General features: G+C 43.3%; 1 protein-coding gene across 1 annotated transcript in view; it reads right to left on the minus strand.

The window, feature by feature from the left end:
• Positions 1-589: 589 nt before the first annotated feature.
• The window catches only part of LOC112225870 (procollagen galactosyltransferase 1), a 28914-nt gene continuing 6396 nt past the window's right edge, over positions 590-23107 (minus strand). Inside the window, exons 2-12 of the mRNA XM_024389969.2 lie at positions 11609-11719; positions 8501-8618; positions 7575-7709; positions 7232-7436; positions 6190-6309; positions 5818-5894; positions 5163-5269; positions 4780-4912; positions 3831-3958; positions 3334-3540; positions 590-3027 (exon numbers count right to left, since the gene is read on the minus strand). Coding sequence (XP_024245737.1) covers positions 2757-3027; positions 3334-3540; positions 3831-3958; positions 4780-4912; positions 5163-5269; positions 5818-5894; positions 6190-6309; positions 7232-7436; positions 7575-7709; positions 8501-8618; positions 11609-11719 — 1612 coding nt within the window. The 3' untranslated portion in view covers positions 590-2756. The remainder of the gene's footprint in view (positions 3028-3333; positions 3541-3830; positions 3959-4779; positions 4913-5162; positions 5270-5817; positions 5895-6189; positions 6310-7231; positions 7437-7574; positions 7710-8500; positions 8619-11608; positions 11720-23107) is intronic.

Raw genomic sequence — 23107 nt, forward strand, 5'->3', positions numbered from 1 at the left:
CCCTGGTTTTAATTGTTTTTCGGAGGGATATAAATAACAGCAGGCAGCGTGACCGTCACGCAAGGACATTTTTTTTGAATGTTTGATTCATAAACCACTTGAAAATTACAGCTTTGGGGCACAATGCCTATCAAGGTAAAAATCTTCGAGGGCCATCACACTGGGAGCAAAAGAGCAGGTTTAAAGAGCACACACGAAACAGAGTAGGCCTAGCCGGATATGTCTTATTCCCATTTTGCAGGCAGTGATTTAAAAAATGTATATATATTTAGAATTCCCTGACTGTAGGATTCCATTTTTAGTAACTTGTTGGTAAGTAGAAAGCATGGAGATCCCATAGTTATTTTGAATTCTGTTAGTTCGTTCACTGAGGAGTTATGGCACATGTAAAAAGGAACTCTGCAATTATTGCACAGAATATGAGGGGGATGGCAATTTGACACCCAACAACCCTATAATCACAGACAGTAACTTTGATAAGGTTTCAGTGGTGCAACATCTAGCCAATTTGGTCATGACATATCAATCTCAAATTAAAGTGGAGAAATCTCTAATTTGACAATCTGGAGGAAAAGAGACCATAATTATATTTTTTTAAACAAAATATTTTATTATTTGGTATGAAGTTACAAAAACACTGTTATGACAGACAATGTAATCTCTTAGACTACTATGAGTTAATCTCAACTGAATCTTAATATCTCCCACCTAACAGCTAGAACCAATGCCTTAGAAGGCAGGGCTACAGCTAGAACCAACACATTGGGAGGTCCCCAGACCAGGAGTGTCAAACTTTTTTTTTTATCCTTTGAATTAATACCTAGACAACCAGGTGAGGTGAGTTCCTTACTAATCAGGGACCTTAATTCATCAACCGAGTACAATGGAAGAGGGAAAACCCACAGACACTCGGCCCTCCATGGAATGAATGTGCCCTAGACCAGGGTTTTCCAAACTCGGTCCTGGGGACCCCCCTGGGTGCACGTTTTGTTTTTTGCAGCTGATTCAAATAATCAACTCATCATCAAGCTTTGATTATTTGAATGTGCTGTTTAGTGCTAGGGCAAAAACCATGGGGGGCGGGGGCAGAGCCAAGTTTGGGAAACCATGCCCTAGGCAATTCCAGTCCTCGAGGTCCTGATTGGTGTCACAGTTTGCCCCAGCTAACACACCTGACTCCAATGATCACCTTAACAGTTTAGAATGCAATTTGATTAATCAGCTGTGTTTGCTGGGAAGGGGAAAAAGTGTGACACCAATTAGGCCCCCGAGGACTGGAGTTGCCCACCCCTGCTCTAGATGGACACTTCTTCTGACAGGCCAGCAATAAATAACTAAAAGATGAAAAGCATGACGATCCATTCAAGCTTTGTCTCTTATCTGTTAAACACAGGCTTCTATTAAACTGCTACACTACACGGTCCAAAGTGTTTCTGCTTTCCACCTTAATTCCGAAGAGAGCGAGGTGGTGACGCAGGCCGACCGACCACGTTTGGATGTGGCTGGGAGGAATCACATGGCTCCTCCTCGACCACAAAAGTGTGAGGCATCTACTGTGGTTGCCGCCTGTGACCCTCTGTGTGAAGGTGACAAGCCAGTAGCCTGGAAACAGACCAGAGGTGGCAAGTGGGGGAAAGGAGTACTCCACTGCTATAAACAGCTCTACTGTAACTCAATGTCCATGGACTGACAGGGAAGGCAGATAGGGGTGAATCCTAACATCCACTTAAGTGACATTTTTACTTATAGTGATGCATTGATGTCAATTAACAGATGAGGAAGATTTGACTTAAGTGGAAGTTAGGATTCTACCCATAGTTCTAAACATTGGGAGCTGTTGTTTTTTAATGAGATGTACTCCAAAGCTATAAAGAGCACTACTGTAGCTCAATGGTTAGGGTCTGATAGGGAGGGCGGGTAGCCAAGTCATTCCTTTTGGGAGATGTTGCTTTTTAATTACTACTGTTTTGGTATTAATCTCATTTGTCATATGATAGGACTTTGAGCTCCGTGGTGAGGTTTTCGTAAAACTATGGGACTTGTTTGCAAAGCAGCACACACAACTTTCAAGCATAAAACTAATTGATGCAATAGATGTTAGTTCTAGCTATAGTTTTACAAATGAACAAATGGAAGAAGGTCCTCTTAAAGGTATCTCCAAAAAGCATGCAGATGCTTGTCTTTTCCAGTCCTTTCAGAAAGACTGCTACAGTTCACTGTTATAGTACATGCACACACGTTAATTGATTAACAATTAATAAATGAATTATTCATTCTAGAGGTGACAAGGTTTCGGGTCAGTTGTGAGATTTGGCATGGTGAACTAGGCTATAAGGCACTTGAGGCATGGTAGTGACCAATCAGAAACAAAGTTCCAGTTCACAGGCCAATCACATCACTGAAATGTAATAGACAGTCCAACCAGATCACTGTTGACATACAGATCCCACCCTGTATTTGGGTCTTGTAAATGCAGAAAAAAAAGGTGAGTCCAACATATTTCTGAAATGAAAAAGGAAATGGAATCATTTTTTCCAAAATAATGCAACTAATCCCTTTAACTTGTAATCTTTGGTTAAAAAAGGAAACAAAAACAGGCGCCTACGTATACTATACGTCATGTTGCTGCAATGATGCAAAGAAACGGGGGAAAAAACCCCTAAGAACCATCACTCATGATGGTTCTTAGTCTTCAGCATCTCTCCACCCATACTCCATCGCCAATCCCATCCCCTTCCTCTCCACCCGTTCTCCTCTCATAGTTCATCCCGTGTGGCTGTGCTGTCCAGAGGTGACTGGAGTACGTCAGAGTTCTGGGCCTCGCTGCTGATCTCCGCCTGCTCCTGGGTCTTCCCCGAGCGGGCCCGGTCCCAGTCCGTACGCACCTTCTCGTTGTCCCACACCACGGAGGTCTCTGTGTCGCTGATGTAGCCCGAGTCTCCTGTGTAGTGAGTGGGGAACACTAGCAGGGGCTCGGCCGAGAAGGCCTTCAGGTCCCGCTCCTCAAAGTGCTCCATGTAGTCCGAGCTGGAGAGAGAGGTAAGAGAGAGGAGATAAAGATGTCACTGGATACATTGAAAAGAGGAATGGGTGAATCTCAAGTCTTTTCCTTGATTCACTTTGTCTTCTCTCCTCGCTGCCTCCTTAAACTGTGAAGCGGAGCTTCGAGAACAGAATATCTTTCTCCTCTCATGCTCCCTTAGTTTCCTGCAGACACTTTGAAAAGGAGGCGAGAAGAAAAGATTCAAGGAATCCAGGAAAATACTTTTGAGATTTACCCGGAGAGACAGGCGACAGAAAGACAAAGCGTGCGACAGAGAGAGGTAAACTTACACAGGGTGTTTATTGAACATGACAGGGAGGAACTCATCCACGGGTAATATCCTCTTCAACGGCTCTGCCCTCAGCAGCTTCTGGGCTCCTTGTAATGACATCATATAGCCCAGCGTCCAATAGGAGTAGTCGGCCTCCACCAGGTTGTGTATATTGGGTACGGACTTCTCAGGGCGGTCCACCTGCATCCTCTTTCTGCCGATATAACTGGGAGGAGGAACAGTTGGGGAAGAGAAAGTTGAAGTTTACACCACATGGGAAGGGTAGACAGTAAGTGCGGAGTCTAGAACGGGGGTGCTTAACTCTTAAAAAGGACTGCTAACATTACAATTAACACTTAAGAACTAACCAAATACTGTATCATATGTCTGAGAGATCGGCCAGCGACATCCCAGGGACCAATGCCTGTCCGCGGACCAGAGGTTGAAAAGCACTGACCTAGAATAGAGGATATCCCGTGTGTATAGTGGATGATGTACAGTCTATGGAACACTTACATCAGGTCCCAGTCTAGACCCTGGCTCTCCACTTCACTCATCAGGTTCATCAGGCGTCGCTTGAAGAAGACCTCGAAGCGCAGATCGTCCTCGATCACCAGGGAACTCTTTAGACCCCGCTCTGAGATCTGAACACACACAGAGATAAAACAGTGACCCTCACATTCAGAGGACGCAAAAATAAACTTCTGTACACCATCTAAACCTTAGTGACAGCCAGAGGTGTGTTCCAGGGTTGGGCTCAATTCAGAATTGGCTCCCAGTCAACTCATGAGCTGAAATTTGAATTGAATAGGCCACACCCCACAGGATGTTGAATTTGAGTGAAGTATAATTTAATTCAAAGAAATACCAGTCAGTCATAGAACATGAGTTTCACTGATTCCTGACAGGTCACACTTCCAGATACCAAAGACTACATCACTAGAATAGCCAATTATATTTCCACCAACCATTTTATTTCTTTGGCTTCTTTTTGAAAGCCTCAGGGTCAACATGATGGTTAAACTAATACTTTGTGAAATATTGTATTTTCCCCAAATTGAACAAAGTTTCAGTGATTCATGAAGTATAGGTTATTCACATACAGGTCAATGTTATTTTTCAATGTTATTCGCATACAGGTTTTGATTTCCTTGACCATCCATTTTAAGAGTTTCTCCCGCATGTTTGATGTTTTATGTGGAAGATGTACTGTAGAATAGAAGAGGCATTTGAATTTCATTGAGTTAAATTCTATTTCCTTTCATTCAAATTTTAATTGCAATTTTGTATCCAGTTTACTACTTCAATTCAAATTCAGTTCAAGAATTGATTTGGAGCATTCTCAATAGTATGATGAATTGAGCCCAACCCTAATGTATTCATTTGGAGAGAACACTGTAGCACACAGTTTCTAAAAATGTTCTCCCTACTGAACTCTACCCGGGCCTGCAGCTGCAGGGCTCACCTCTTTCCAGATGTTGTAGTGTGAGAGGAAGCAGCCCAGCTCTCCCTTGGTGAGGGGCCTACCGTGGTACGGGTCACTGTAGCCTGGTAGCATGTGGATCCCCAGGGCATTGATCTCACTGATGTTCATCGCTCTGAGGGGGAGAGAGGGAGGGGCAGGAGAGAGGGGGTGAGGGAGAATGAGACAAAGAGACACACACAATAGAGATGGAGAGAGAGATAACGCGGTCCTTTTGAGAGCTTGAAGACTTAGCGATATGACATCATAAACAGTGGGGCAACTTCTGCTGTGTGTGACGATGTCCCATCACTGCGTCTACCTTTATCTGTACAAGAAGTATATGACGGGCAGAGAGAAGAGTGCCTTCAAAAAGGTCAACTTACTTGCCGTCTACCGCTTGAATGACCTTGCAGGCAATCTCTTGCTCGTACAGAGTCCTCAGCATGCGATCCCGCCGGTCGGTCCGTTTCTTTAAGTTGATCATGAACACCTGCACACACGCAATACATTGGCCTTACTGTACGGTAGTGAGAATACATGCAGTACCACATGACACCCACAGAGGGAGACATTTAGAGCTGAAGGGTAGAAGAGACATTTTGAATTCTAGTGATAAATTCCAAAACGACAGCTGCCCTTAGACACTCGAAAACAATTGGATAGGTGTATGGAATGTGGTGACAATTCAACCGAGCCTACCAGAAGACATGGTGAAGCAATTGCCTTATTGCTTAAACCCATTAGATCCTTACACATCTTCAGGAGTGCCTAGGGCAGGGCTGACAAACTCATCTCATAGATGGCCCGAGTGTCTGCTGTTTTTTGTATTTTCATTTCAATTGTGTCCAATTAAGACCTAGACAACCACGTGAGGGGATTTCCTAACTAATCAGTGACCTTAATTGAGCAATCAAGTAGAAGGGAGGAGTGAAAACCTGCAGACACTCAGCCTCCATAGAAAGAGTTCGACATTGTGGGCATAGGGGCTCAGGGTCAATAAGGAACAGCAAACATATTCTGAGCTGGCTCATATCCCACCTCATCAAAGCCCAGCTTATCTTGTATCTTTACGGGGGCCGGGATGTACTCCGAAGGCAGCACATGAGGGTTCCGCACTGACGTGAGAAAGGAGAAAAATGATAGGAATGATAAAGAACTCTCACATGCCAACCAGTAACATTAGTTAGAGAAAAACGAAAAGCTCCAACTTCCAGCTGTGTTCCGATATCCACACTGGCCGACTACTTAGAATGAAGCAATGTATTGAGCATCCATCCTAAGTGGTAACCCAGTGAGATGTCAAAAATACGTAATTTTAACCAGTTTTGCCCATTCAGATGCTAGTATATGCTAGTATGGACATTAAAGCAGACTACCTTTTGACCTGTGACAGTATGACATAAGACTCACCATTGACCTCCAACAAGGAATGCAGGAAGCTGTCTGCTTCGTCTGTCAGGGAGTTGTGGGCTCGCAGTGGCACGGGGAAATACCCATACGTCTCTCTGTTACATAGGAACATCTGCACATCTGAGGAAGACGGAGGAAGAGTAGAGTGTAGAGGGAGAAGAGAAGTTTGTTATTAATGACAAGGTTACTACAAACATTTACGCTTTTCTATGCCTATTCACACTGCAAGTCTCACTACAGATTAGGTTCTTTGTGTCACACCTCAAAATATCAACCTTCAAAATTAGACACTTATTTATGCAATAGTGTATTAAGATATCTTACACAAAGCATACCCTATGTCCATGAATGGAATTAGAAAAAACAGACTCTGGGAACTAACCACTGTCTGTTAAACCCCCATGAATTTTGCAAAAAAAACATGCGCAGTGATTCGGCCCTTAGATTTGAGAAATACGTTTCCTGAGGGGCGGGACGGGGGTGGGGCAGGGGTGAAAACTATGTAGTCGTAGCCTCAGCCTATTCACAAAGCACCTCGAGACCCGGAGAGCTGATCTAGAATCAGGTCCTCCCTGTCCATATAATCTTATTCATTACCGTTGTGGAAAACTCAGATCTAAAAAAGGCAGTAATCCTGAATAACCACATTAGACATACCTGCCATGTAAACAAAATAACAACTAGGCCTACCTGCCATGATAACAGAATAACAGTAGGCCTACCTGCCATGATAACAGAATAACCACATTAGACATACCTGCCATGTGAACAAAATAACAACAGTAGGCCTACCTGACATGTGATCAAAATAACAACAGTAGGCCTACCTGCCATGATAACAGAATAACAGCAGTAAGCCTAGCTGCCATGTGAACAGAATAACAGCAGTAGGTGTACCTGCCATGTAAAACAGAATAACAGCAGTAGGCCTACCTGCCATGTGAGAGTAGAGGGCAAACACAATGAAGTGTACCAAATCATTATCATGCTGTATGTGAAAGCTACTAAACAGGATAAAAGCGGGAGAACACATCAACAGTACCTGCCATGTGAGCGGAGAAGGCAAAGACAATGATGTCATCGAAGGCCCAGCTGTAGTCTGGGTGAGGGGGGTGGAAGGCCAACTGGCGTGACGCCTCCTTCCTCAAGTCAATCAGGAAGGTGGAGTGCACCATGGGAACCGCAAAGCATCCTTTACGCACCTGCTTTCTCATAGGGATGTAGGCCGGGGTGCGCTTATAGTAACCCTGGAGGAGGTAGAGGATACGATGAGTACTTCTGTTTCAATCAAGGTTATTGTGCTAACGCTTTAGTGCATGATTGAACGCAAAGTATCTGGGGGGACACGACCGCACGCGCAAACACACACACAAATAGTAGCGTACCTGGGAGGTCATGCCACACCAGAAGTTGGAGTAGGCTGCACGGGACTCTAACATGGGAGCTACGATGGTCTTGTTCTCCTTGATGAGCTTCCACAGTACATTAGGATTGGTCAATAGGTTATCACAGTCCACCACCTAGACAGGAGAGAGTGGAAGAGTGTGTGTGTGTGTGTGTGATGGAAGGGGGAGCGGGAACAGTGAGACACTTTAACCACTTCAAGCTTTAAAAATCACTCTGCAACATCAACCCTCTCTAGTGACACTTTGAACAATAGATGTCATTGTAGCGGCAGCCTAAATCCAGCCACCAGAATCAGTGTTAGAATGAGGCAGCATAGGCCACAGCCTTGGGTTCAAATAGTATTTGTTTTCATTCATAAACTTTAGCTGCTCTATTTTAACCCAGTTCTAATTGCACAACATTACTGAAGACAAAAGGCACATTTCAAAAACAAAACGACCTCATCTGTGTTTTCACTCTATCATAAAAAGTACACCCCTGCGAGTCCTGGACAATGTGTTCATGCTTAGGGGTGCAAGAATAGAACTCAAAGCTGTCATATTTAAGATTCTGGAAGGTTTATTCCAGAATGGTAAATCGTAACACCAAGCCAGATGAATTGGTTTACTCTAAACCAGACGTGAGATAGGAAAGCATGACTCTCGCTGTTCTCTTATTGCGTTATTGTAAGGAGAAGTCTGCGTCTCTGTAAAATAGGGTGGGTAGTTATGGAGAAAGACTTGACTGTATCCCAAATTGCACCCTATTCCCTACATAGTGCACGGCTTTTGACCAGGGCCAATCTGAGTCCAAAATGGTACCCTATTCCCTACACACTATGTAGGGAATAGGGTGCGGTTTATGATGCCCCCTGTTTATCTGTAAAAGAGGGTGGGGTCGTCATGGAGACTGGAGAAAGAAGTACCATGAAGTAGTCTGCCCACATTTCTCTTGCGGAGTCCAGTGCTGCCTGCCGCAGCTTCATCACGTGTGCGTAGCGGAGGTTGGTCCACTGCTTCGGGCTGTCTGCATCCTGGTACTCTCTGAGGGACAAACGTAAACAAACAGGACATTCAGTACATCCTCTCTGGGAACAATTTACAGCAAGGTGCCTCTCCGTAACACTTTAAAAAGGTGCCTCTCCGTAACACTTTAAAAAGGTGCCTCTCCGTAACACTTTACATTAAGGTGCCTCTCGGTAACACTTTACATTAAGGTGCCTCTCGGTAACACTTTACATTAAGGTGCCTCTCGGTAACACTTTAAAAGGTGCCTCTCCGTAACACTTTAAACTTTAAAAAAAAGGTGCCTCTCGGTAACACTTTAAAAAGGTGCCTCTCGGTAACACTTTAAAAAGGTGCCTCTCGGTAACACTTTACATTAAGGTGCCTCTCGGTAACACTTTACATTAAGGTGCCTCTCGGTAACACTTTACATTAAGGTGCCTCTCGGTAACACTTTACATTAAGGTGCCTCTCGGTAACACTTTACATTAAGGTGCCTCTCGGTAACACTTTACATTAAGGTGCCTCTCGGTAACACTTTACATGAAGGTGCCTCTCCGTAACACTTTACATGAAGGTGCCTCTCCGTAACACTTTACATGAAGGTGCCTCTCCGTAACACTTTACATTAAGGTGTCTGTGAAGGAAGATGTTAAGTGTTTATACCAGTGGTTCTTAACCTTATTGGAGGTACTGAACCCCACCAGTTTCATATGCGCATTCACCGAACCCTTCTTAATTGGAAAAATAAAATATGATTTTTTAATATTCAAAACATAAGTATGTATTTTACTGGTGCACAAAATGAACCGTGCATCCACATCACTGTGTTCAAAGAACAAAATCATCAAAACATGATTTTCACACAAACAAAAACATAATGAATATTTACTGCAAATCAGTGTGACTTCTGCTGTTGCCTTTCAGAGACCAGTTCAGAAATGTGCGGCTTCACCTTGCCAAGTGCCACTCTCATGTCTCATGATGTCATGTCTCTCATGTAATTTTCTCCACAAAGTCTGTTCCTTTTCTTCGTTTTTATGTCCAGCATCCTCGAAAAGGATTTGCTCGCAAAGATATGTTGTAACAAACGGTATGAAAATCTCCAGAGCTTTCTTAGCAATAACAGGGTACGTTACCATTTGTTGACACCAAAACGTTGAAAGCGTTGTTGTTCTGAAAAGTTGCTGTTGAACCTGGCTCTGCTGAATTTCAATGATTTCATCGAGGTATTCATCATTGACATCTGTTGTCTCAACACTAAACGTGAACGGCTGTCTCACCCATGCTGGATATGACTCTCTTGTAGGGAAGTATCCGTCGAGAGACTTTGCAAGCTCATCTAAGTGCGTGGCAATTGCTTGCTTCAATTCCGCGGGTCCAGAAATGTCTCCGATTCCAGATACATCTTCGATCTTACTTACACAGTCGTCCAGCAGGGGAAGGTTTGGGAAGTTATCATTCTCGGTTTGTCGTTTCCATAACGGTAGCTTTTTTTGAAAAGCCTTCAGGTTTTCCTCCGCTTCGATGATGTTGACTCCACCGCCCTGCATCTTTTGATTGAGATGATTGAGAGCTGCGAAGATATCAGCCATGTACGCTAAAATGAGAATGAACTCAGAATTTTTAAAGCAATCTGCATGACATTGTTGGTGCTCTTGCCTCAGAGCACTAGTTCGCACATAGTTCAGGCATTCCACTACAATTTTTAATACTTCTGCCAGTTTTGGAGGCAAGGTTTTTGTTCCCAACGCATGCCTGTGCAGAATACAATGCGTAACAATGATGGGTGGTGCATCGGCTTTCATTAGCGCACCAAAACCAGACTTTCGTCCCAGCATGACTGGAGCTCCGTCCGAACAAACTGCAGAAACCATATCCCACGAAAGATTGTTGTCTTTGAAGAAGTCATCCACAAGTTTCTTCACATCGGCTGCCTTAGTTGTTGTTGTAAGAGGCTTACAAAATAAAAAAAATCTTCCTTTATCACGTCGTCTTTCACATAGCGCACGAATACAGCAAGCTGGCTTAGATTGGAAACGTCTGTGGTCTCGTCGAGTTGAAGGCTGAATTTTGCCGGGCTTGAAATCAGATCTGCAACTACTTGAGCCAAAGATGTCTTTGCTCATGTCCTCTATTCTGTCGCTGATGGTGTCATTTGCAAGAGGAATTTGGGATAACTTAACTTCAGCCTCTTTTCCCAGCATGATATTCGCCATCTTCAACACAGCTGGTTTTATGAGTGTTTCACCAATGGTGTGTGGTTTGCCCTGCTTTGCGATCAGGTAAGCAACTTCGTACGATGCTGTGAGGATCGGTTTGTTGATGGCTACAAAGCCGAGAACAGGCAGAGTAGCCTTTTCATCGAATCTGGCTCTCTTCACCTTGAATTCAGCGAGCGTTGTGTTCTTGTATTTTCCATCTCCATGCAGCTTAAGGAAGTGTTCTCTTAGTTTTGCCGGTGCTAGACTAGAATTGCTCAACTTGGCATTGCAAATCATGCAGTTAGGACGCTGACTCCCATCACGTTCCGTTATACATGTGAATCCATATTGTACATATTCGTCTGACCCCTTTCTTTTTTTGCTTGACATAGTATGAAGGGATTCAAATATTAAGAAAGAAATCACAAGACGTACCATCACGACAGTCACAAGTCGACTACTGAGCGCACCAAATTCCCTGCAGCACAGATAGGCCAAGCGATGTAGCGTGATCACCTGCGGCCAATGATGGCCAAGCGGGGCGTGTCATCACGAATCATGTGAGTCGGATGTGTGTCTTGACCTCCGCTGAACCCCCGAGACTGACTCACCGAACCCCTGGGGTTCGATCGAACCCAGGTTAAGAACCACTGGTTTATACGTATTTTGTAGACAGTCAATTAGTAGTTTATAAATCACATATTAACCATCTAGAAATGACTTATAAATATAATGGAAAGTGTTCCCTCTCCTGAATAAATGACACAGATAGATACAGAAACAGATACACACACAGTTTATAAAGTGAACATGAGAGGAACTCACGTGGGCTCCTCCTGCGGCCTCCACTCCACATAGTGGTAGAGTTTTTGGACCTTGACGAGCCAGTCACGCAGGATGGCTGTAGTGTTGTCCACATTGTGGTCCGTCGCTACCCTGCACAACACAGAGACAGAGGCACATTATTATTACAGGCAGGATTCATTTGTTCCTTTTCTGGTCAAAAGTGTAAGGTGTCATAAGCACACAGACACACAGATGTTTATAGGAGCAGTGGCATTGGAAGTAGACCTGAGTAAAGTACAGACAGTGACTGTGAAAGATCATATCAGGGCTCAGGTTACAGTACTTCAGTGTTCACTTCATTGTGGCCTATTGTCAGGAGCCGTGGGATACTGACTCCAGCATTGAATGCCATACAAGCATGTCGTACACCCATACCAAAGCAGCTCTAATATCCACCACCTATCCTTGCCGGTTTACTAAAAAACTGAAAATATACTAAATAAGCAAGAATGCTGGAGAAGTGAAACTTCATGGTTATTAGCTACTGAAAAGGACTGTGTGTGTGTTTGAGAGACTTCTTGTGCCAGACTGACAGTTTGCGTGCCTGATTCCATTCTGCTGAGGTTCCAACTGAAACCACATCTTTCGGTCTATGTGAATAGGAACTGGGAATCCTGTTACAACTAGAGAACGACTGATAAATCAGCCGAGCTGATATATACCCGCCGATATTGGCCTTTTCTAGTTTTTATTTTGTACTTTTCATCCCAATTTTGTGATATCCAATTGATAGTTGCAGCGATGGGACAAGACTGTAACTCCCGTATGGACTTGGGAGAGCCGTATGGACTTAGGTCGAGAGCCATGCGTCCTCCGAAACACGACCCTGCCAAGCCGCACTGCTTCTTGACACACTGCTCGCTTAACCCGGAAGCCAGCCGCACCAATGTGTCAGAGGAAACACTGTACAGCTGGCGACCGAAGTCAGCGTGCATACGCCCAGCCGCCACAAGGAGTCGGTAGAGCGCGATTTGACAAGGACATCCCAGTCGGCCAAACCCTCCCCTAAACTGGACGACACTGGGCCAATTGTGTGCCGCCTCATGGGTCTCCCAGTCATGGCCGGCTGCGACACAGCCCGGGATGACTAGAGGTCAACCGATTAATCGGAATGGCCGAATAATTAGGGCCGATTTCAAGTTTTCATAACATTCGGTAATCTGCATTTTTGGAGACCGATTGTGGCCGATTACATTGCACTCCACGAGGAGACTGCGTGGCAGGCTGACTACCTGTTACGTGAGTGCAGCAAGAAGCCAAGGTAAGTTGCTAGCTAACAATAAACGTACCTTATAAAAAACAATCAATCTTAACATAATCACTAGTTAACTACACATGGTTGATGATATTATCTAGCTTGTCCTGCATTGCATGTAATTGATGCGGTGCCTGTTAATTTTTCATCGAATCACAGCCTACTTCGCCAGACGGGTGATGATTTAAGAAACGCATTCGCAAAAAAAGCACTGTCGTTACACCAATGTGTACCTAACCATAAACATCAATGCCTTTCTTTAAAATCAATACACAAGTATATATTTTTAAACCTGCATATTTAGTTAATATTGCCTGCTAACATGAATTTCTTTTAACTAGGGAAATTGTGTCACTTCTCTTGCGTTCCGTGCAAGCAGAGTCAGGGTATATGCAGCAGTTTGGGCCGCCTGGCTCGTTGCAAACAGTGTGAAGACAATTTCTTCCTAACAAAGACCGTAGTTAATTTGCCAGAATTGTGACAGAACATTGAAGGTTGTGCAATGTAACAGCAATATTTAGACATAGGGATGCCACCCGTTAGATAAAATACGGAACGGTTCCATATTTCACTGAAAGATTTGACCATATTAATGACCTAAGGCTCGTATTTCTGTGTGTTATTATGTTATAATTAAGTCTATGATTTGATATTTAATTGAGCGGTGGTAGGCAGCAGCAGGCTCGTAAGCATTCATTCAAACAGCACTTTCCTGCATTTGCCAGGAGCTCTTCGCTATGCTTCAAGCATTGAGCTGTTTATGACTTCAAGCCTATCAACTCCTGAGATTAGGCTGCTGTAACCGATGTGAAATGGCTAGCTAGTTAGCAGGTGCGTGCTAATAGCGTTTCAAATCAGTGATATCACTCGCTCTGAGATGTTGAAGTAGTTGTTCTAGTAGTAGTTGTAGCTGCGGCTTTGGAGCGATGGGTAACGATGCTTCGAGGGTGGCTGTAGTTGATCTGTCCCTGGGTCGAGCCCAGATAAGGGCGGGGAGAGGGACGGAAGCTATACTGTTACACTGGCAATACTAAAGTGCCTATAAGATCATCCAATAGTTAAAAGGTATATGAAATGCAAATGGTATAGAGAGAAATAGTCCTAGAATTCCTATAATAACTACAACCTAAAACTTCTTACCTGGGAATATTGAAGACTCATGTTAAAAGGAACTTAAATGTGGAATATGTTCTCATGTTCTGAACAAGGAACTTAAACGTTAGCTTTCTTACATGGCACATATTGCACTTTTACTTTCTTCTCCAACACTTTGTTTTTGCATTATGTAAACCAAATTGAACATGTTTCATTATTTATTTCAGCTAAATTGATTTTATTGATGTATTATATTAAGTTAAAATAAAAGTGTTCATTCATTACTGTTGTAATTGTCATTATTACAAATAAATAAATAAATAAATTGTCTGATTTAATCGGTATCTGCTTTTTTTGGTCCGCCAATCGGTGTCGGCGTTGAAAAATCCTAAATTGGTCGACCTCTAGTAGTGACGCCTCTAACACTGCGATGCAGTGCCTTAGACCGCTGCGCCACTCGGGAGGCAGGCCTTTTCTAGTCTATCGGCCCATCTCTATCGGCTTTGCTGAAAGTCCCTCTGCATAGCAAAACTGCAGTTATGCCAGCCGCCACTCACCGTCTGAGTCACATGCACTGCACAATGCAAATTAATGTCTAGCTGGGACCAACATCACGTCACTAGCACTCAGCGTGCAGAGAGAGCAGCGCGAGAAGCGATGAAATCAACACATCATCCAAAAACATGTCAGACGAATATAAAAAGGTAATATCTTCACCTGTGAGTGATGAAAAACAATTGGCCTCAGCGACAATTATTTGAATAATTCAAAGGATGTTTTGTGCAAAGGCAATGACTAAAATGTTATATTAGGATTTTTTTTCCGGACTTCTCTATGTGGCCGTGTACGGAAGTCGTCTATTTGGGCCGGCGCATCAGTTAAACTGTAATACCGATGCAAAACTGTAGGAGCAGTGAAAACCATGCTTCTAGATCATAACCCTGAAATTAATACAGGTTTAGGAGATATTATACGTTGTGTACTATGAAATAATATCAGTCAGTTAAATGTACCTTTTATGAATTATAAAAGCCTTTTATGCTTCATTTTAATAAAATAATTTAAAAACGTGACCTTAGCTAATGAAAATGGTCTCATAGAACAAAACGTATAAGATCTCCTAAGCCTGTGTTTACCAGAGGCCTATCAATTTTTTTTTACAAAAACTCATTCATTTTCTCATGATGAATTGGATTTGTCCAATGAACTAAGGCGGAGTTAGTGCCTATAAAAATATGTCTTTACTATTGCTCTCTAGCTGGCTAGATAAACATGGTGCTAAGATATCAGATAGGAGCTAATAGCAAATGTGGCTAGCTAGCTACATGCACCATTTTCGGCCATGAGCCATCTGGTTTGCTGATCTGACCAGCCGCAATCGTATCCGTATATTGACGTGCATCATCGTTTCATAGGTAGGAAAAACTTTGCTCTCCTTGTAAGATATTATGCACATTTATGGCTTGGTAGAAAATGTCATCGACATTGAGCTAGTTCTCATTCTAGCAGTAAACAGCACCAAGTGATACACTACATGGCCAAAAGTATGTGGACACCTGCTCATCGAACATCTCATTCCAAAATCATGGGCATTAATATGGAGTTGGTCCCACCTTTTCTGCTATAGCAGAAAGCTATAAGAGCATTAGTGACGTCAGACACTGATGTTGGGCGATTAGGCCTGGCTCACAGTCGGCGTTCCAATTCATCCCAAAGGTATTAGATGGGGTTGAGGTCAGGGCTCTGTGCAGGCCAGTCAAGTTCTTCCACACCAATCTTGACAAACCATGTCTGTATGGACCTCGATTTGTGCACGGAAACAGGAAAGGGCCTTCCCCAAACTGTTGCCACAAAGTTGGAAGCACAGAATCTAGAATGTCATTGTATGCTGTAGCATTACGATTTCCTTTCACTGGAACTAAGGGGCCTAGCCCGAACCATGAAAAACAGCCCCAGACCATTATTCCTCTTCCACCTAACTTTACAGTTGGCACTATGCAGTCGGGCAGGTAGTGTTTTTCTGGCACCAGCCAAATCCAGATTCCTCCGTTGGACTGCCAGATGGTGAAGTGTGATTCATCACTCCAGAGAAAGCGTTTCCACTGCTCCAGAGTCCAATGGTGGCGAGCTTTACACCAGTCCAGCAGACGCTTGGCACTGCAAATGGTGATCTTAGGCTTGTGTGCTGCTGCTCGGCCATGGAAATCCATTTCATGAAACTCCCGACGAACAGTTATTGAGGCAGTTTGCTTCCAGAGGCAGTTTGGAACTCGGTAGTGATTTTTACGTGCTTTCAGCACTCGGTGGTCCCGTTCTGTGAGCTTGTGTGGCCTACCACTTTGCGGGCTGAGCCGTTGTTGCTCCTAGACGTTTACACTTCACAATAACAGCACTTACAGTTGAGTGGAGCATCTCTAGCAGGGCAGAAATTTGTCGAACTGACTTGTTGGAAAGGTGGCATCCTATGATGGTGCCACGTTGAAAGTCAGTGAGCTCCTCAGTATGGGCCATTTTACTGCCAATGTTTTCCTATGGAGATTGCAAAGCTGTGTGCTCAATTTTATACACCTGTCAGCAAAGGGTGTGGCTGAAATAGCCGAATACACTAATTTTAAGGGGTGTCCCCATTCTAGAGTATGAGCGATAGAGAGAGATATGAGAAGATGTGAAAGGGAGCGGAGTTACAGCCTCACTCTATCCAATCGTAGCAGTAGGATCAAGTTACAACCTACCCATTTCTTAACACATAGCTGAAATAGCCAATTGAGTTGTTTGGAATTTCGTCCTGCCAGCTGAGTTGTTTAGAGATGCTCCTGACAGCTGAAAAAAAATCTATTCCCGATCGTGGAAAATGACAAAAGAAAACTAGTTTCATAAGCATCCGTGATCACAAATCATAATGTTACGATGGACCCATTTGCAATGAACAGATGTTATTTTATATTCTCCAACTAAGAGCAGTGCCTATAATGATGTCCTTCTATATAGGTGTGACATGCTGGAGTGATACTTCTATGCAAACGTTGATCAGTAGCAGGGATACAAAATACAATAACAACATACAGATACAAAATACCATAAAGATCAATGTATCAAAATAAACTACAAAAAGTGCATTTTATAATGTATTGAATTAAAATACATTATTTTTGTTTATTTAAATACAAAAATACATTTGCAAGTAGCTGGCCCGAACAGCAACAACATTCTCAGTAACGGTTACAAAAACATTTTTCTTGCTATGACTGTCATATGTTGTTGTTCATCTACCTCAGTTGAGCAAGTCAGTCTGGATAAGAGTGTCTGCTAAATTACCAAAATGTATATGTCAACAGAACATGCCAAAATGAACTGCAAAGCACACTAGGTATTATTATTGGCCTTGTTTCAGGGCAGAGCTCATTAAAATAAATCAAATCAAATTTGATTTGTCACATACACGAGTTTAGCAGATGTTATTGCGAGTGTAGCGAAATGCTTGTGCTTATAGTTCCGAAAGTGCAGCAATATCTAACAAGTAATATCTAACAATTTCACAACAAATACCTAATACACACAAATCTAAGTAAAGGAATTAAGAATATATAAAATATATGGACGGGCAATGTCTGAGCGGGATAGACTAAGATACAGTAGATAGTATAGAATACAATATATACATATGAGATGAGTAATGCAAGATATAAACATGATTAAAGTTACATTATTTATAGTGATTAGTGTTCCATTTATTAAAGTGGCCAATGATTTCAAGTCTTTTTGCAGGCTGCAGCATCTCTGTGCTAGTGATGGCTATTTAACAGTCTGATGGCCTTGAGATTGAAGCTATTTTTCAGTCTCTCGTCCCAGCTTTGATGCACCTGTACTGACCTTGCCTTGTGGATGATAACTGGGTGAACAGGCAGTGGCTTGGGTGGTTGTTGTCCTTGATGATCTTTTTGGCCTTCCTGTGACATTGGGTGCTGTAGGTGTCCTGGAGGACAGGTAGTATGCCCCCAGGGATGAGTTGTGCAGACCGCACCACCCTCTGGAGAGCCCTGGGGTTGTGATCGGTGCAGTTGCCATACCAGACTGTGACACAGCCAGACAGGATGCTCTTGATTATGCATCTATAAAAGCTTGTGAGGGTTTTAGGTGACAAGCCAAAATTCTTCAGCCTCCTGAGATTGAAGAGGCGCTGTTGTGCCTTCTTCACCACGCTCTCTGTGTGAGTGGACCATTTCAGTTTGTCTGTGATGTGTACGCAGAGGAACTTAACTTTCCACTTTCTCCACTGCTGTCCCGTCGATGTGGATTGGGGGGTGCTCCCGCTGCTGTTTCCTGAAGTTCACGATCATCTCCTTTGTTTTGTTGACGTTGAGTGAGGTTATTTTCCTGACCACCACACTACCAGGGCCCTCATCGTTGATGGTAATAAAGCCTACTACTGTTGTGTCATCTGCAAACTTGATGATTGTGTTGGAGGCGTGCATGGCCACGCAGTCATGGGTGAACAGGGAGTACAGGAAGGGGGCTGAGCATGCATCCTTGTGGGGCTCCAGTGTTGAGGATCCGCGAAGTGGAGGTGTTGTTTCCTACCTTCACTACCTGGGGGCGGCCCGTCAGGAAGTCCAGGACCCAATTGCACAGGGTAGGGTTCAGACCCAGGGCTTCGAGCTTGGAGGGTACTATGGTGTTGAATGCTGAGCTATAGTCAATTAACAGCATTCTTACATAGGTATTCCTCTTGTCCAGATGGGATAGGGCAGTGTGCAGTGTGATGCCGATTGCATCGTCTATGGACCTATTGGGGCAGTAAAGCAAATTGGAGTGGGTCTAGGGTGACAGGTAAGATGGCGGTGATATGATCCTTGACTAGTCTCTCAATGATGACAGAAGTGAGTGCTACCAGGCAATAGAAATGTAGTTCCGTTACCTTTACATTCTTGGGTACAGGGACAATGGTGGCCATCTTGAAGCATGTGGGGACAGCAGACTGGAAAAGGGAGAGATTGAATATGTCCGTAAACACACCAGCCAGCTGGTTTGCACATGCTCTGAGGATGTGGCTAGGGATGCCGTCTGGGCCGGGAGCCTTGCGAGTGTTAACACGTCTTAAATGTCTTATGTCGGCCACAGAGAAGGAGAGCCCACAGTCCTTGGTAGCTGGGAGCAAGGCGTCGGTGTCTGCGACGTAGCTGGTTTTCCTTTTGTAGTCCGTGATTGTCTGTAGACCCTGCCACATACGTCTCGTGTCTGAGCCGTTGAATTGCGACTCCACTTTCTCTGTACTGATGGTTTGATTGCCTTACGGAGGGAATGGCCACTCTGTTTGTATTTTGCCATATTCCCAGTAACCTTGCCATGGTTAAATGCGGTGGTTCGCGCTTCAGTTTAGGGCGAATGCTGCCATCTATCCACGGTTTCTGGTTAGTGTAGGTTTTAATATTCACAGTGGGTACAACATCTCCTATACACTTCTTGATAAAATCTGTAACCGTCTCGGTGTACACGCCAATATTATTCTCCGAAGCTACCCGGAACATATCCCAGTCTGCGTGATCAAAACAATCTTGAAGCGTGGATTTCGATTGGTCAGACCAGCATTGAATAGTCCTTAGCACGGGTACTTCCTGTTTGAGTTTCTGCCTATAGGAAGGGAGGAGCAAAATAGAGTTGTGGTCAGATTTGCCGAAAGGAGGGCGGGGGAGGGCCTAGTATGCATCCTGAAAGTTGGAGTAGCAATGGTCGAGTGTTTTTCCAGCGCAAGTGCTACAGTCGATATGCTGATTGAATTTAGGAAGCCTTTTCCTCAAATTTGCTTTGTTAAATTGCCCTTCTACCATAAATGCAGCCTCAGGATATATGGTTTCCAGTTTGCATAAAGTCCAGTGAAGTTCCTTGTCTTAGCAAAGGGTCTGAATACTTAAGTACTGACAAAGTACTTAAGTACTGAAAAAAAAAAGATTTAAAAAAAAACGTAAATACATTTGTTTTTGTTTTGTCATTATGGGGTATTGTTTGAAGATTGATGATGAAAAAAATTTATTGAATCCATTTTAGAATAACGCTGTAACGTAAGAAAACGTGGAAAAAGTCAAGGGGTCTCAATACTTTCCGAATGCAGGTGAGACAACAACATATCACAATTGTATGAAGTACTTTTCCCCTCATCAAACATTTAAACATATACATTTAGTTAATTTAGCAGACGCTGTTATCACACCATAGTGTATCAGCCTTCTGGTACATACGCAGGGTGAACCACTATAAACATTTTTCATAGAAAACTATTTTGTATTTTGAAAATACATTGGTGTGTAGTTCAGCCCAGTGTAATTCCAATTCCCAAGTACTTAAAATATGTATTTCAAATACATGCAACAGAAATACTGCGCATTTTGGATCAGTTGTAGGCTAATATAAGTCCCAAATGGAAGACAAATAGATTTTGTTACCTGTAGCACCATAGCTACACTCCACTGATAAGCCAAAACAAGCTCAATAACTCAATGCATGCAGACACTCATATTGAATATGCATTCACCTGCATTGTGAGTATGTCTATGCCATCTTAATTTACCAAGTTTATCAAGAGATTTACCATTCAAGTAAAATAATATTATGTAGTTAGATTGGTAAAAATAAAGTCAAATGTATTGTGTGATTTTAAAATGTATGTATTAACGAATATACACTGCTGTCTCTGGAAAATTGTCATCAAAATGTTCAAATGTAATGATATTGAATATCAGCCTAAAAATAATCGGCCATCGGACTCCTTGACCCCCCCTAAATTGGTATTGGCCGTAAAAAAAATCCATATCTATAAGGGCACAAGGCGAGACCCAGATTCACACAGGAGGCAGATGGTAAGAGTCTTTGAAGTTGATTAAATCCAAAAAGGGGTAGGCAAAAGAATGGTCGTGTAAAGGCAAAAGGTCAAAACCAGTTCAGAGTCTAGGAGGTCCCGAAGGGCAGACAGGCTCGAGGTCAGGGCAGGCAGAATGGTCAGGCAGGCGGGAATGGAGTCCAGAAAACTGGAAAGGGTCAAAACCGGGAGGACTCGCAAAAAGAGAATAGAAAAGGAGTACGGAAAACACGCTGGTTGACTTGAAAACATACAAGACGAACTGGCTCAGAGAGACAGGGATAAATACACCAGAGAAAATAAGTGAAACCTGCAGTAGTTGGAGACAATCACAAGGACAGGTGAACCAGATCAGAGTGTGACAATATTGGTCGTTCTCTAGTTACAACACCTATCACTCCTCCTGAGCCCTAGGCCCCGTCAAGAGACAACCCCTATCCCCTACCTCCTTTGGGCATGTAGATCTGAGAGGATTGGCTAGGTAGGCTACTCTGTAAGCATAGGGCAACGAGGAGCTAACTATCGTCATGTTTAATCTGCAGGCCTTCATGTCAAATTCTTCCAGATCAGTGCCTAGGGGTTAGGAGCTAGGGGCTGCTTCTAGATGGGGCCCAAGGGAGGAGCTACTTCCCATATTAACCTATCCAAATCATGCAGAATAGTGCCTAGGGGTTGTTTCCAAACAGGCAACAGAGTCAGAGTGCTGGTCTGGCCTAAACCTCTAGGCACAACAGTGCCACTGACAGCACAGTTTATAATTCTCCAGTCCTAATAGCAGGCAGCCAAAGCAGGTTCTATCTTCTCAGTGTTAAGTGGATTGCTGATGTCACACTGGTCTGTGAAAACACTGCAGGTCCTTGCTAAGTTTGTTCACTCCTGTCTCCTCACTCTAGCTGTCCAAGATTTACTTACATACTCAACAAACTCCCGATTGCACAAACCAAGACCTCTCCAAGTCGTGTACAGTCGGAATCCGCTCCTCCTCTGCTCTCCAGAAACCATATGCATGGGTAGCCAACAAAATGTAATTCTGTCATTGGTTGTGTAGGTCCAGATAGGCCTATTCCTTTCATTTTGGATCTGAGGCATATACAGTTGAAGTCGGAAGTTTCCATACACCTTAGCCATATACATTTAAACTCCGTTTTTCACAATTCCTGACATTTAATCCTAGTAAAATTTCCAGTTCTTTGTATTTTTTTTAACCTTTAACTAGGCAAGTCAGTTAGGTCAGTTAGTATCACCACTTTAAGAATGTGAATTGTCAGAATAATATTAGAGAGAATGATTTATTTCAGCTTTTATTTCTTTCATCTCATTCCCAGTGGGTCAGAAGTTTACATACACTCAACTAGTATTTGGTAGCATTGCTTTTAAATTGTTTAACTTGGGTCAAACGTTTCAGGTAGCCTTTCACAAGCTTCCCACAGTAAGTTGGGTGAATTTTGGCCCATTCCTACTGACAGAGCTGGTGTTACAGAGTCAGGTTTGTCAGCCTTCTTGCTTGCACACGCCTTTCAGTTCTGCCCAAATTTTCTATAGGGTTGAGGTCAGGGCTGTGTGATGGCCACTCCAATACCTTGACTTTGTTGCCCTTAAGCCATTTTGCCACAACTTTGAAAGTATGCTTGGGGTCATTGTCCATTTGGAAGACCCATTTGCGACCAAGCTTTAACTTCCTGACTGATGTCATGAGATATTGCTTCAATATATCCACAGTTTTCCTGCCTCATGAAGCCATCTATTTTGTGAAGTGCACCAGTCCCTTCTGCAGCAAAGCACTCCCAAAACATGATGCTGCCACCCCCGTGCTTCATGGTTGGGATGGTGTTCTTCGGCTTGCAAGCCTCACCCTTTTCCCCCCCAAATATAACGATGGTCATTATGGTCAAACACTTATATTTGTGTTTGATCAGACCAGAGGACATTTCTCCAAAAAGTACAATCTTTGTCCCCATGTGCAGTTGCAAACCATAGTCTGGCTATTTTATGGCGATTTTGGAGCAGTGGCTTTTTCCTTGCTGAGTGGCCTTTCAGGTTATGTCGTTATATAGGAATCGTTTTACTGTGGACATAGATACTTTTGTATCCGTTTCCTCCAGCATCTTCACAAGGTCCTTTGCTGTTGTTCTGGGATTGATTTGCACTTTTCGCACCAAAGTACGTTCATCTCTAGGAGACAAAATGCGTCTCCTTCCTGAGCGGATGACAGCTGCGTGGTCCCATGGTGTTAATACTTTCGCACTATTGTTTGTACAGATGAACATGTTTGGAAATT

The sequence above is a fragment of the Oncorhynchus tshawytscha genome, linkage group LG27 (assembly GCF_018296145.1).
Source record: "Oncorhynchus tshawytscha isolate Ot180627B linkage group LG27, Otsh_v2.0, whole genome shotgun sequence".
Classification (NCBI taxonomy): domain Eukaryota; kingdom Metazoa; phylum Chordata; class Actinopteri; order Salmoniformes; family Salmonidae; genus Oncorhynchus; species Oncorhynchus tshawytscha.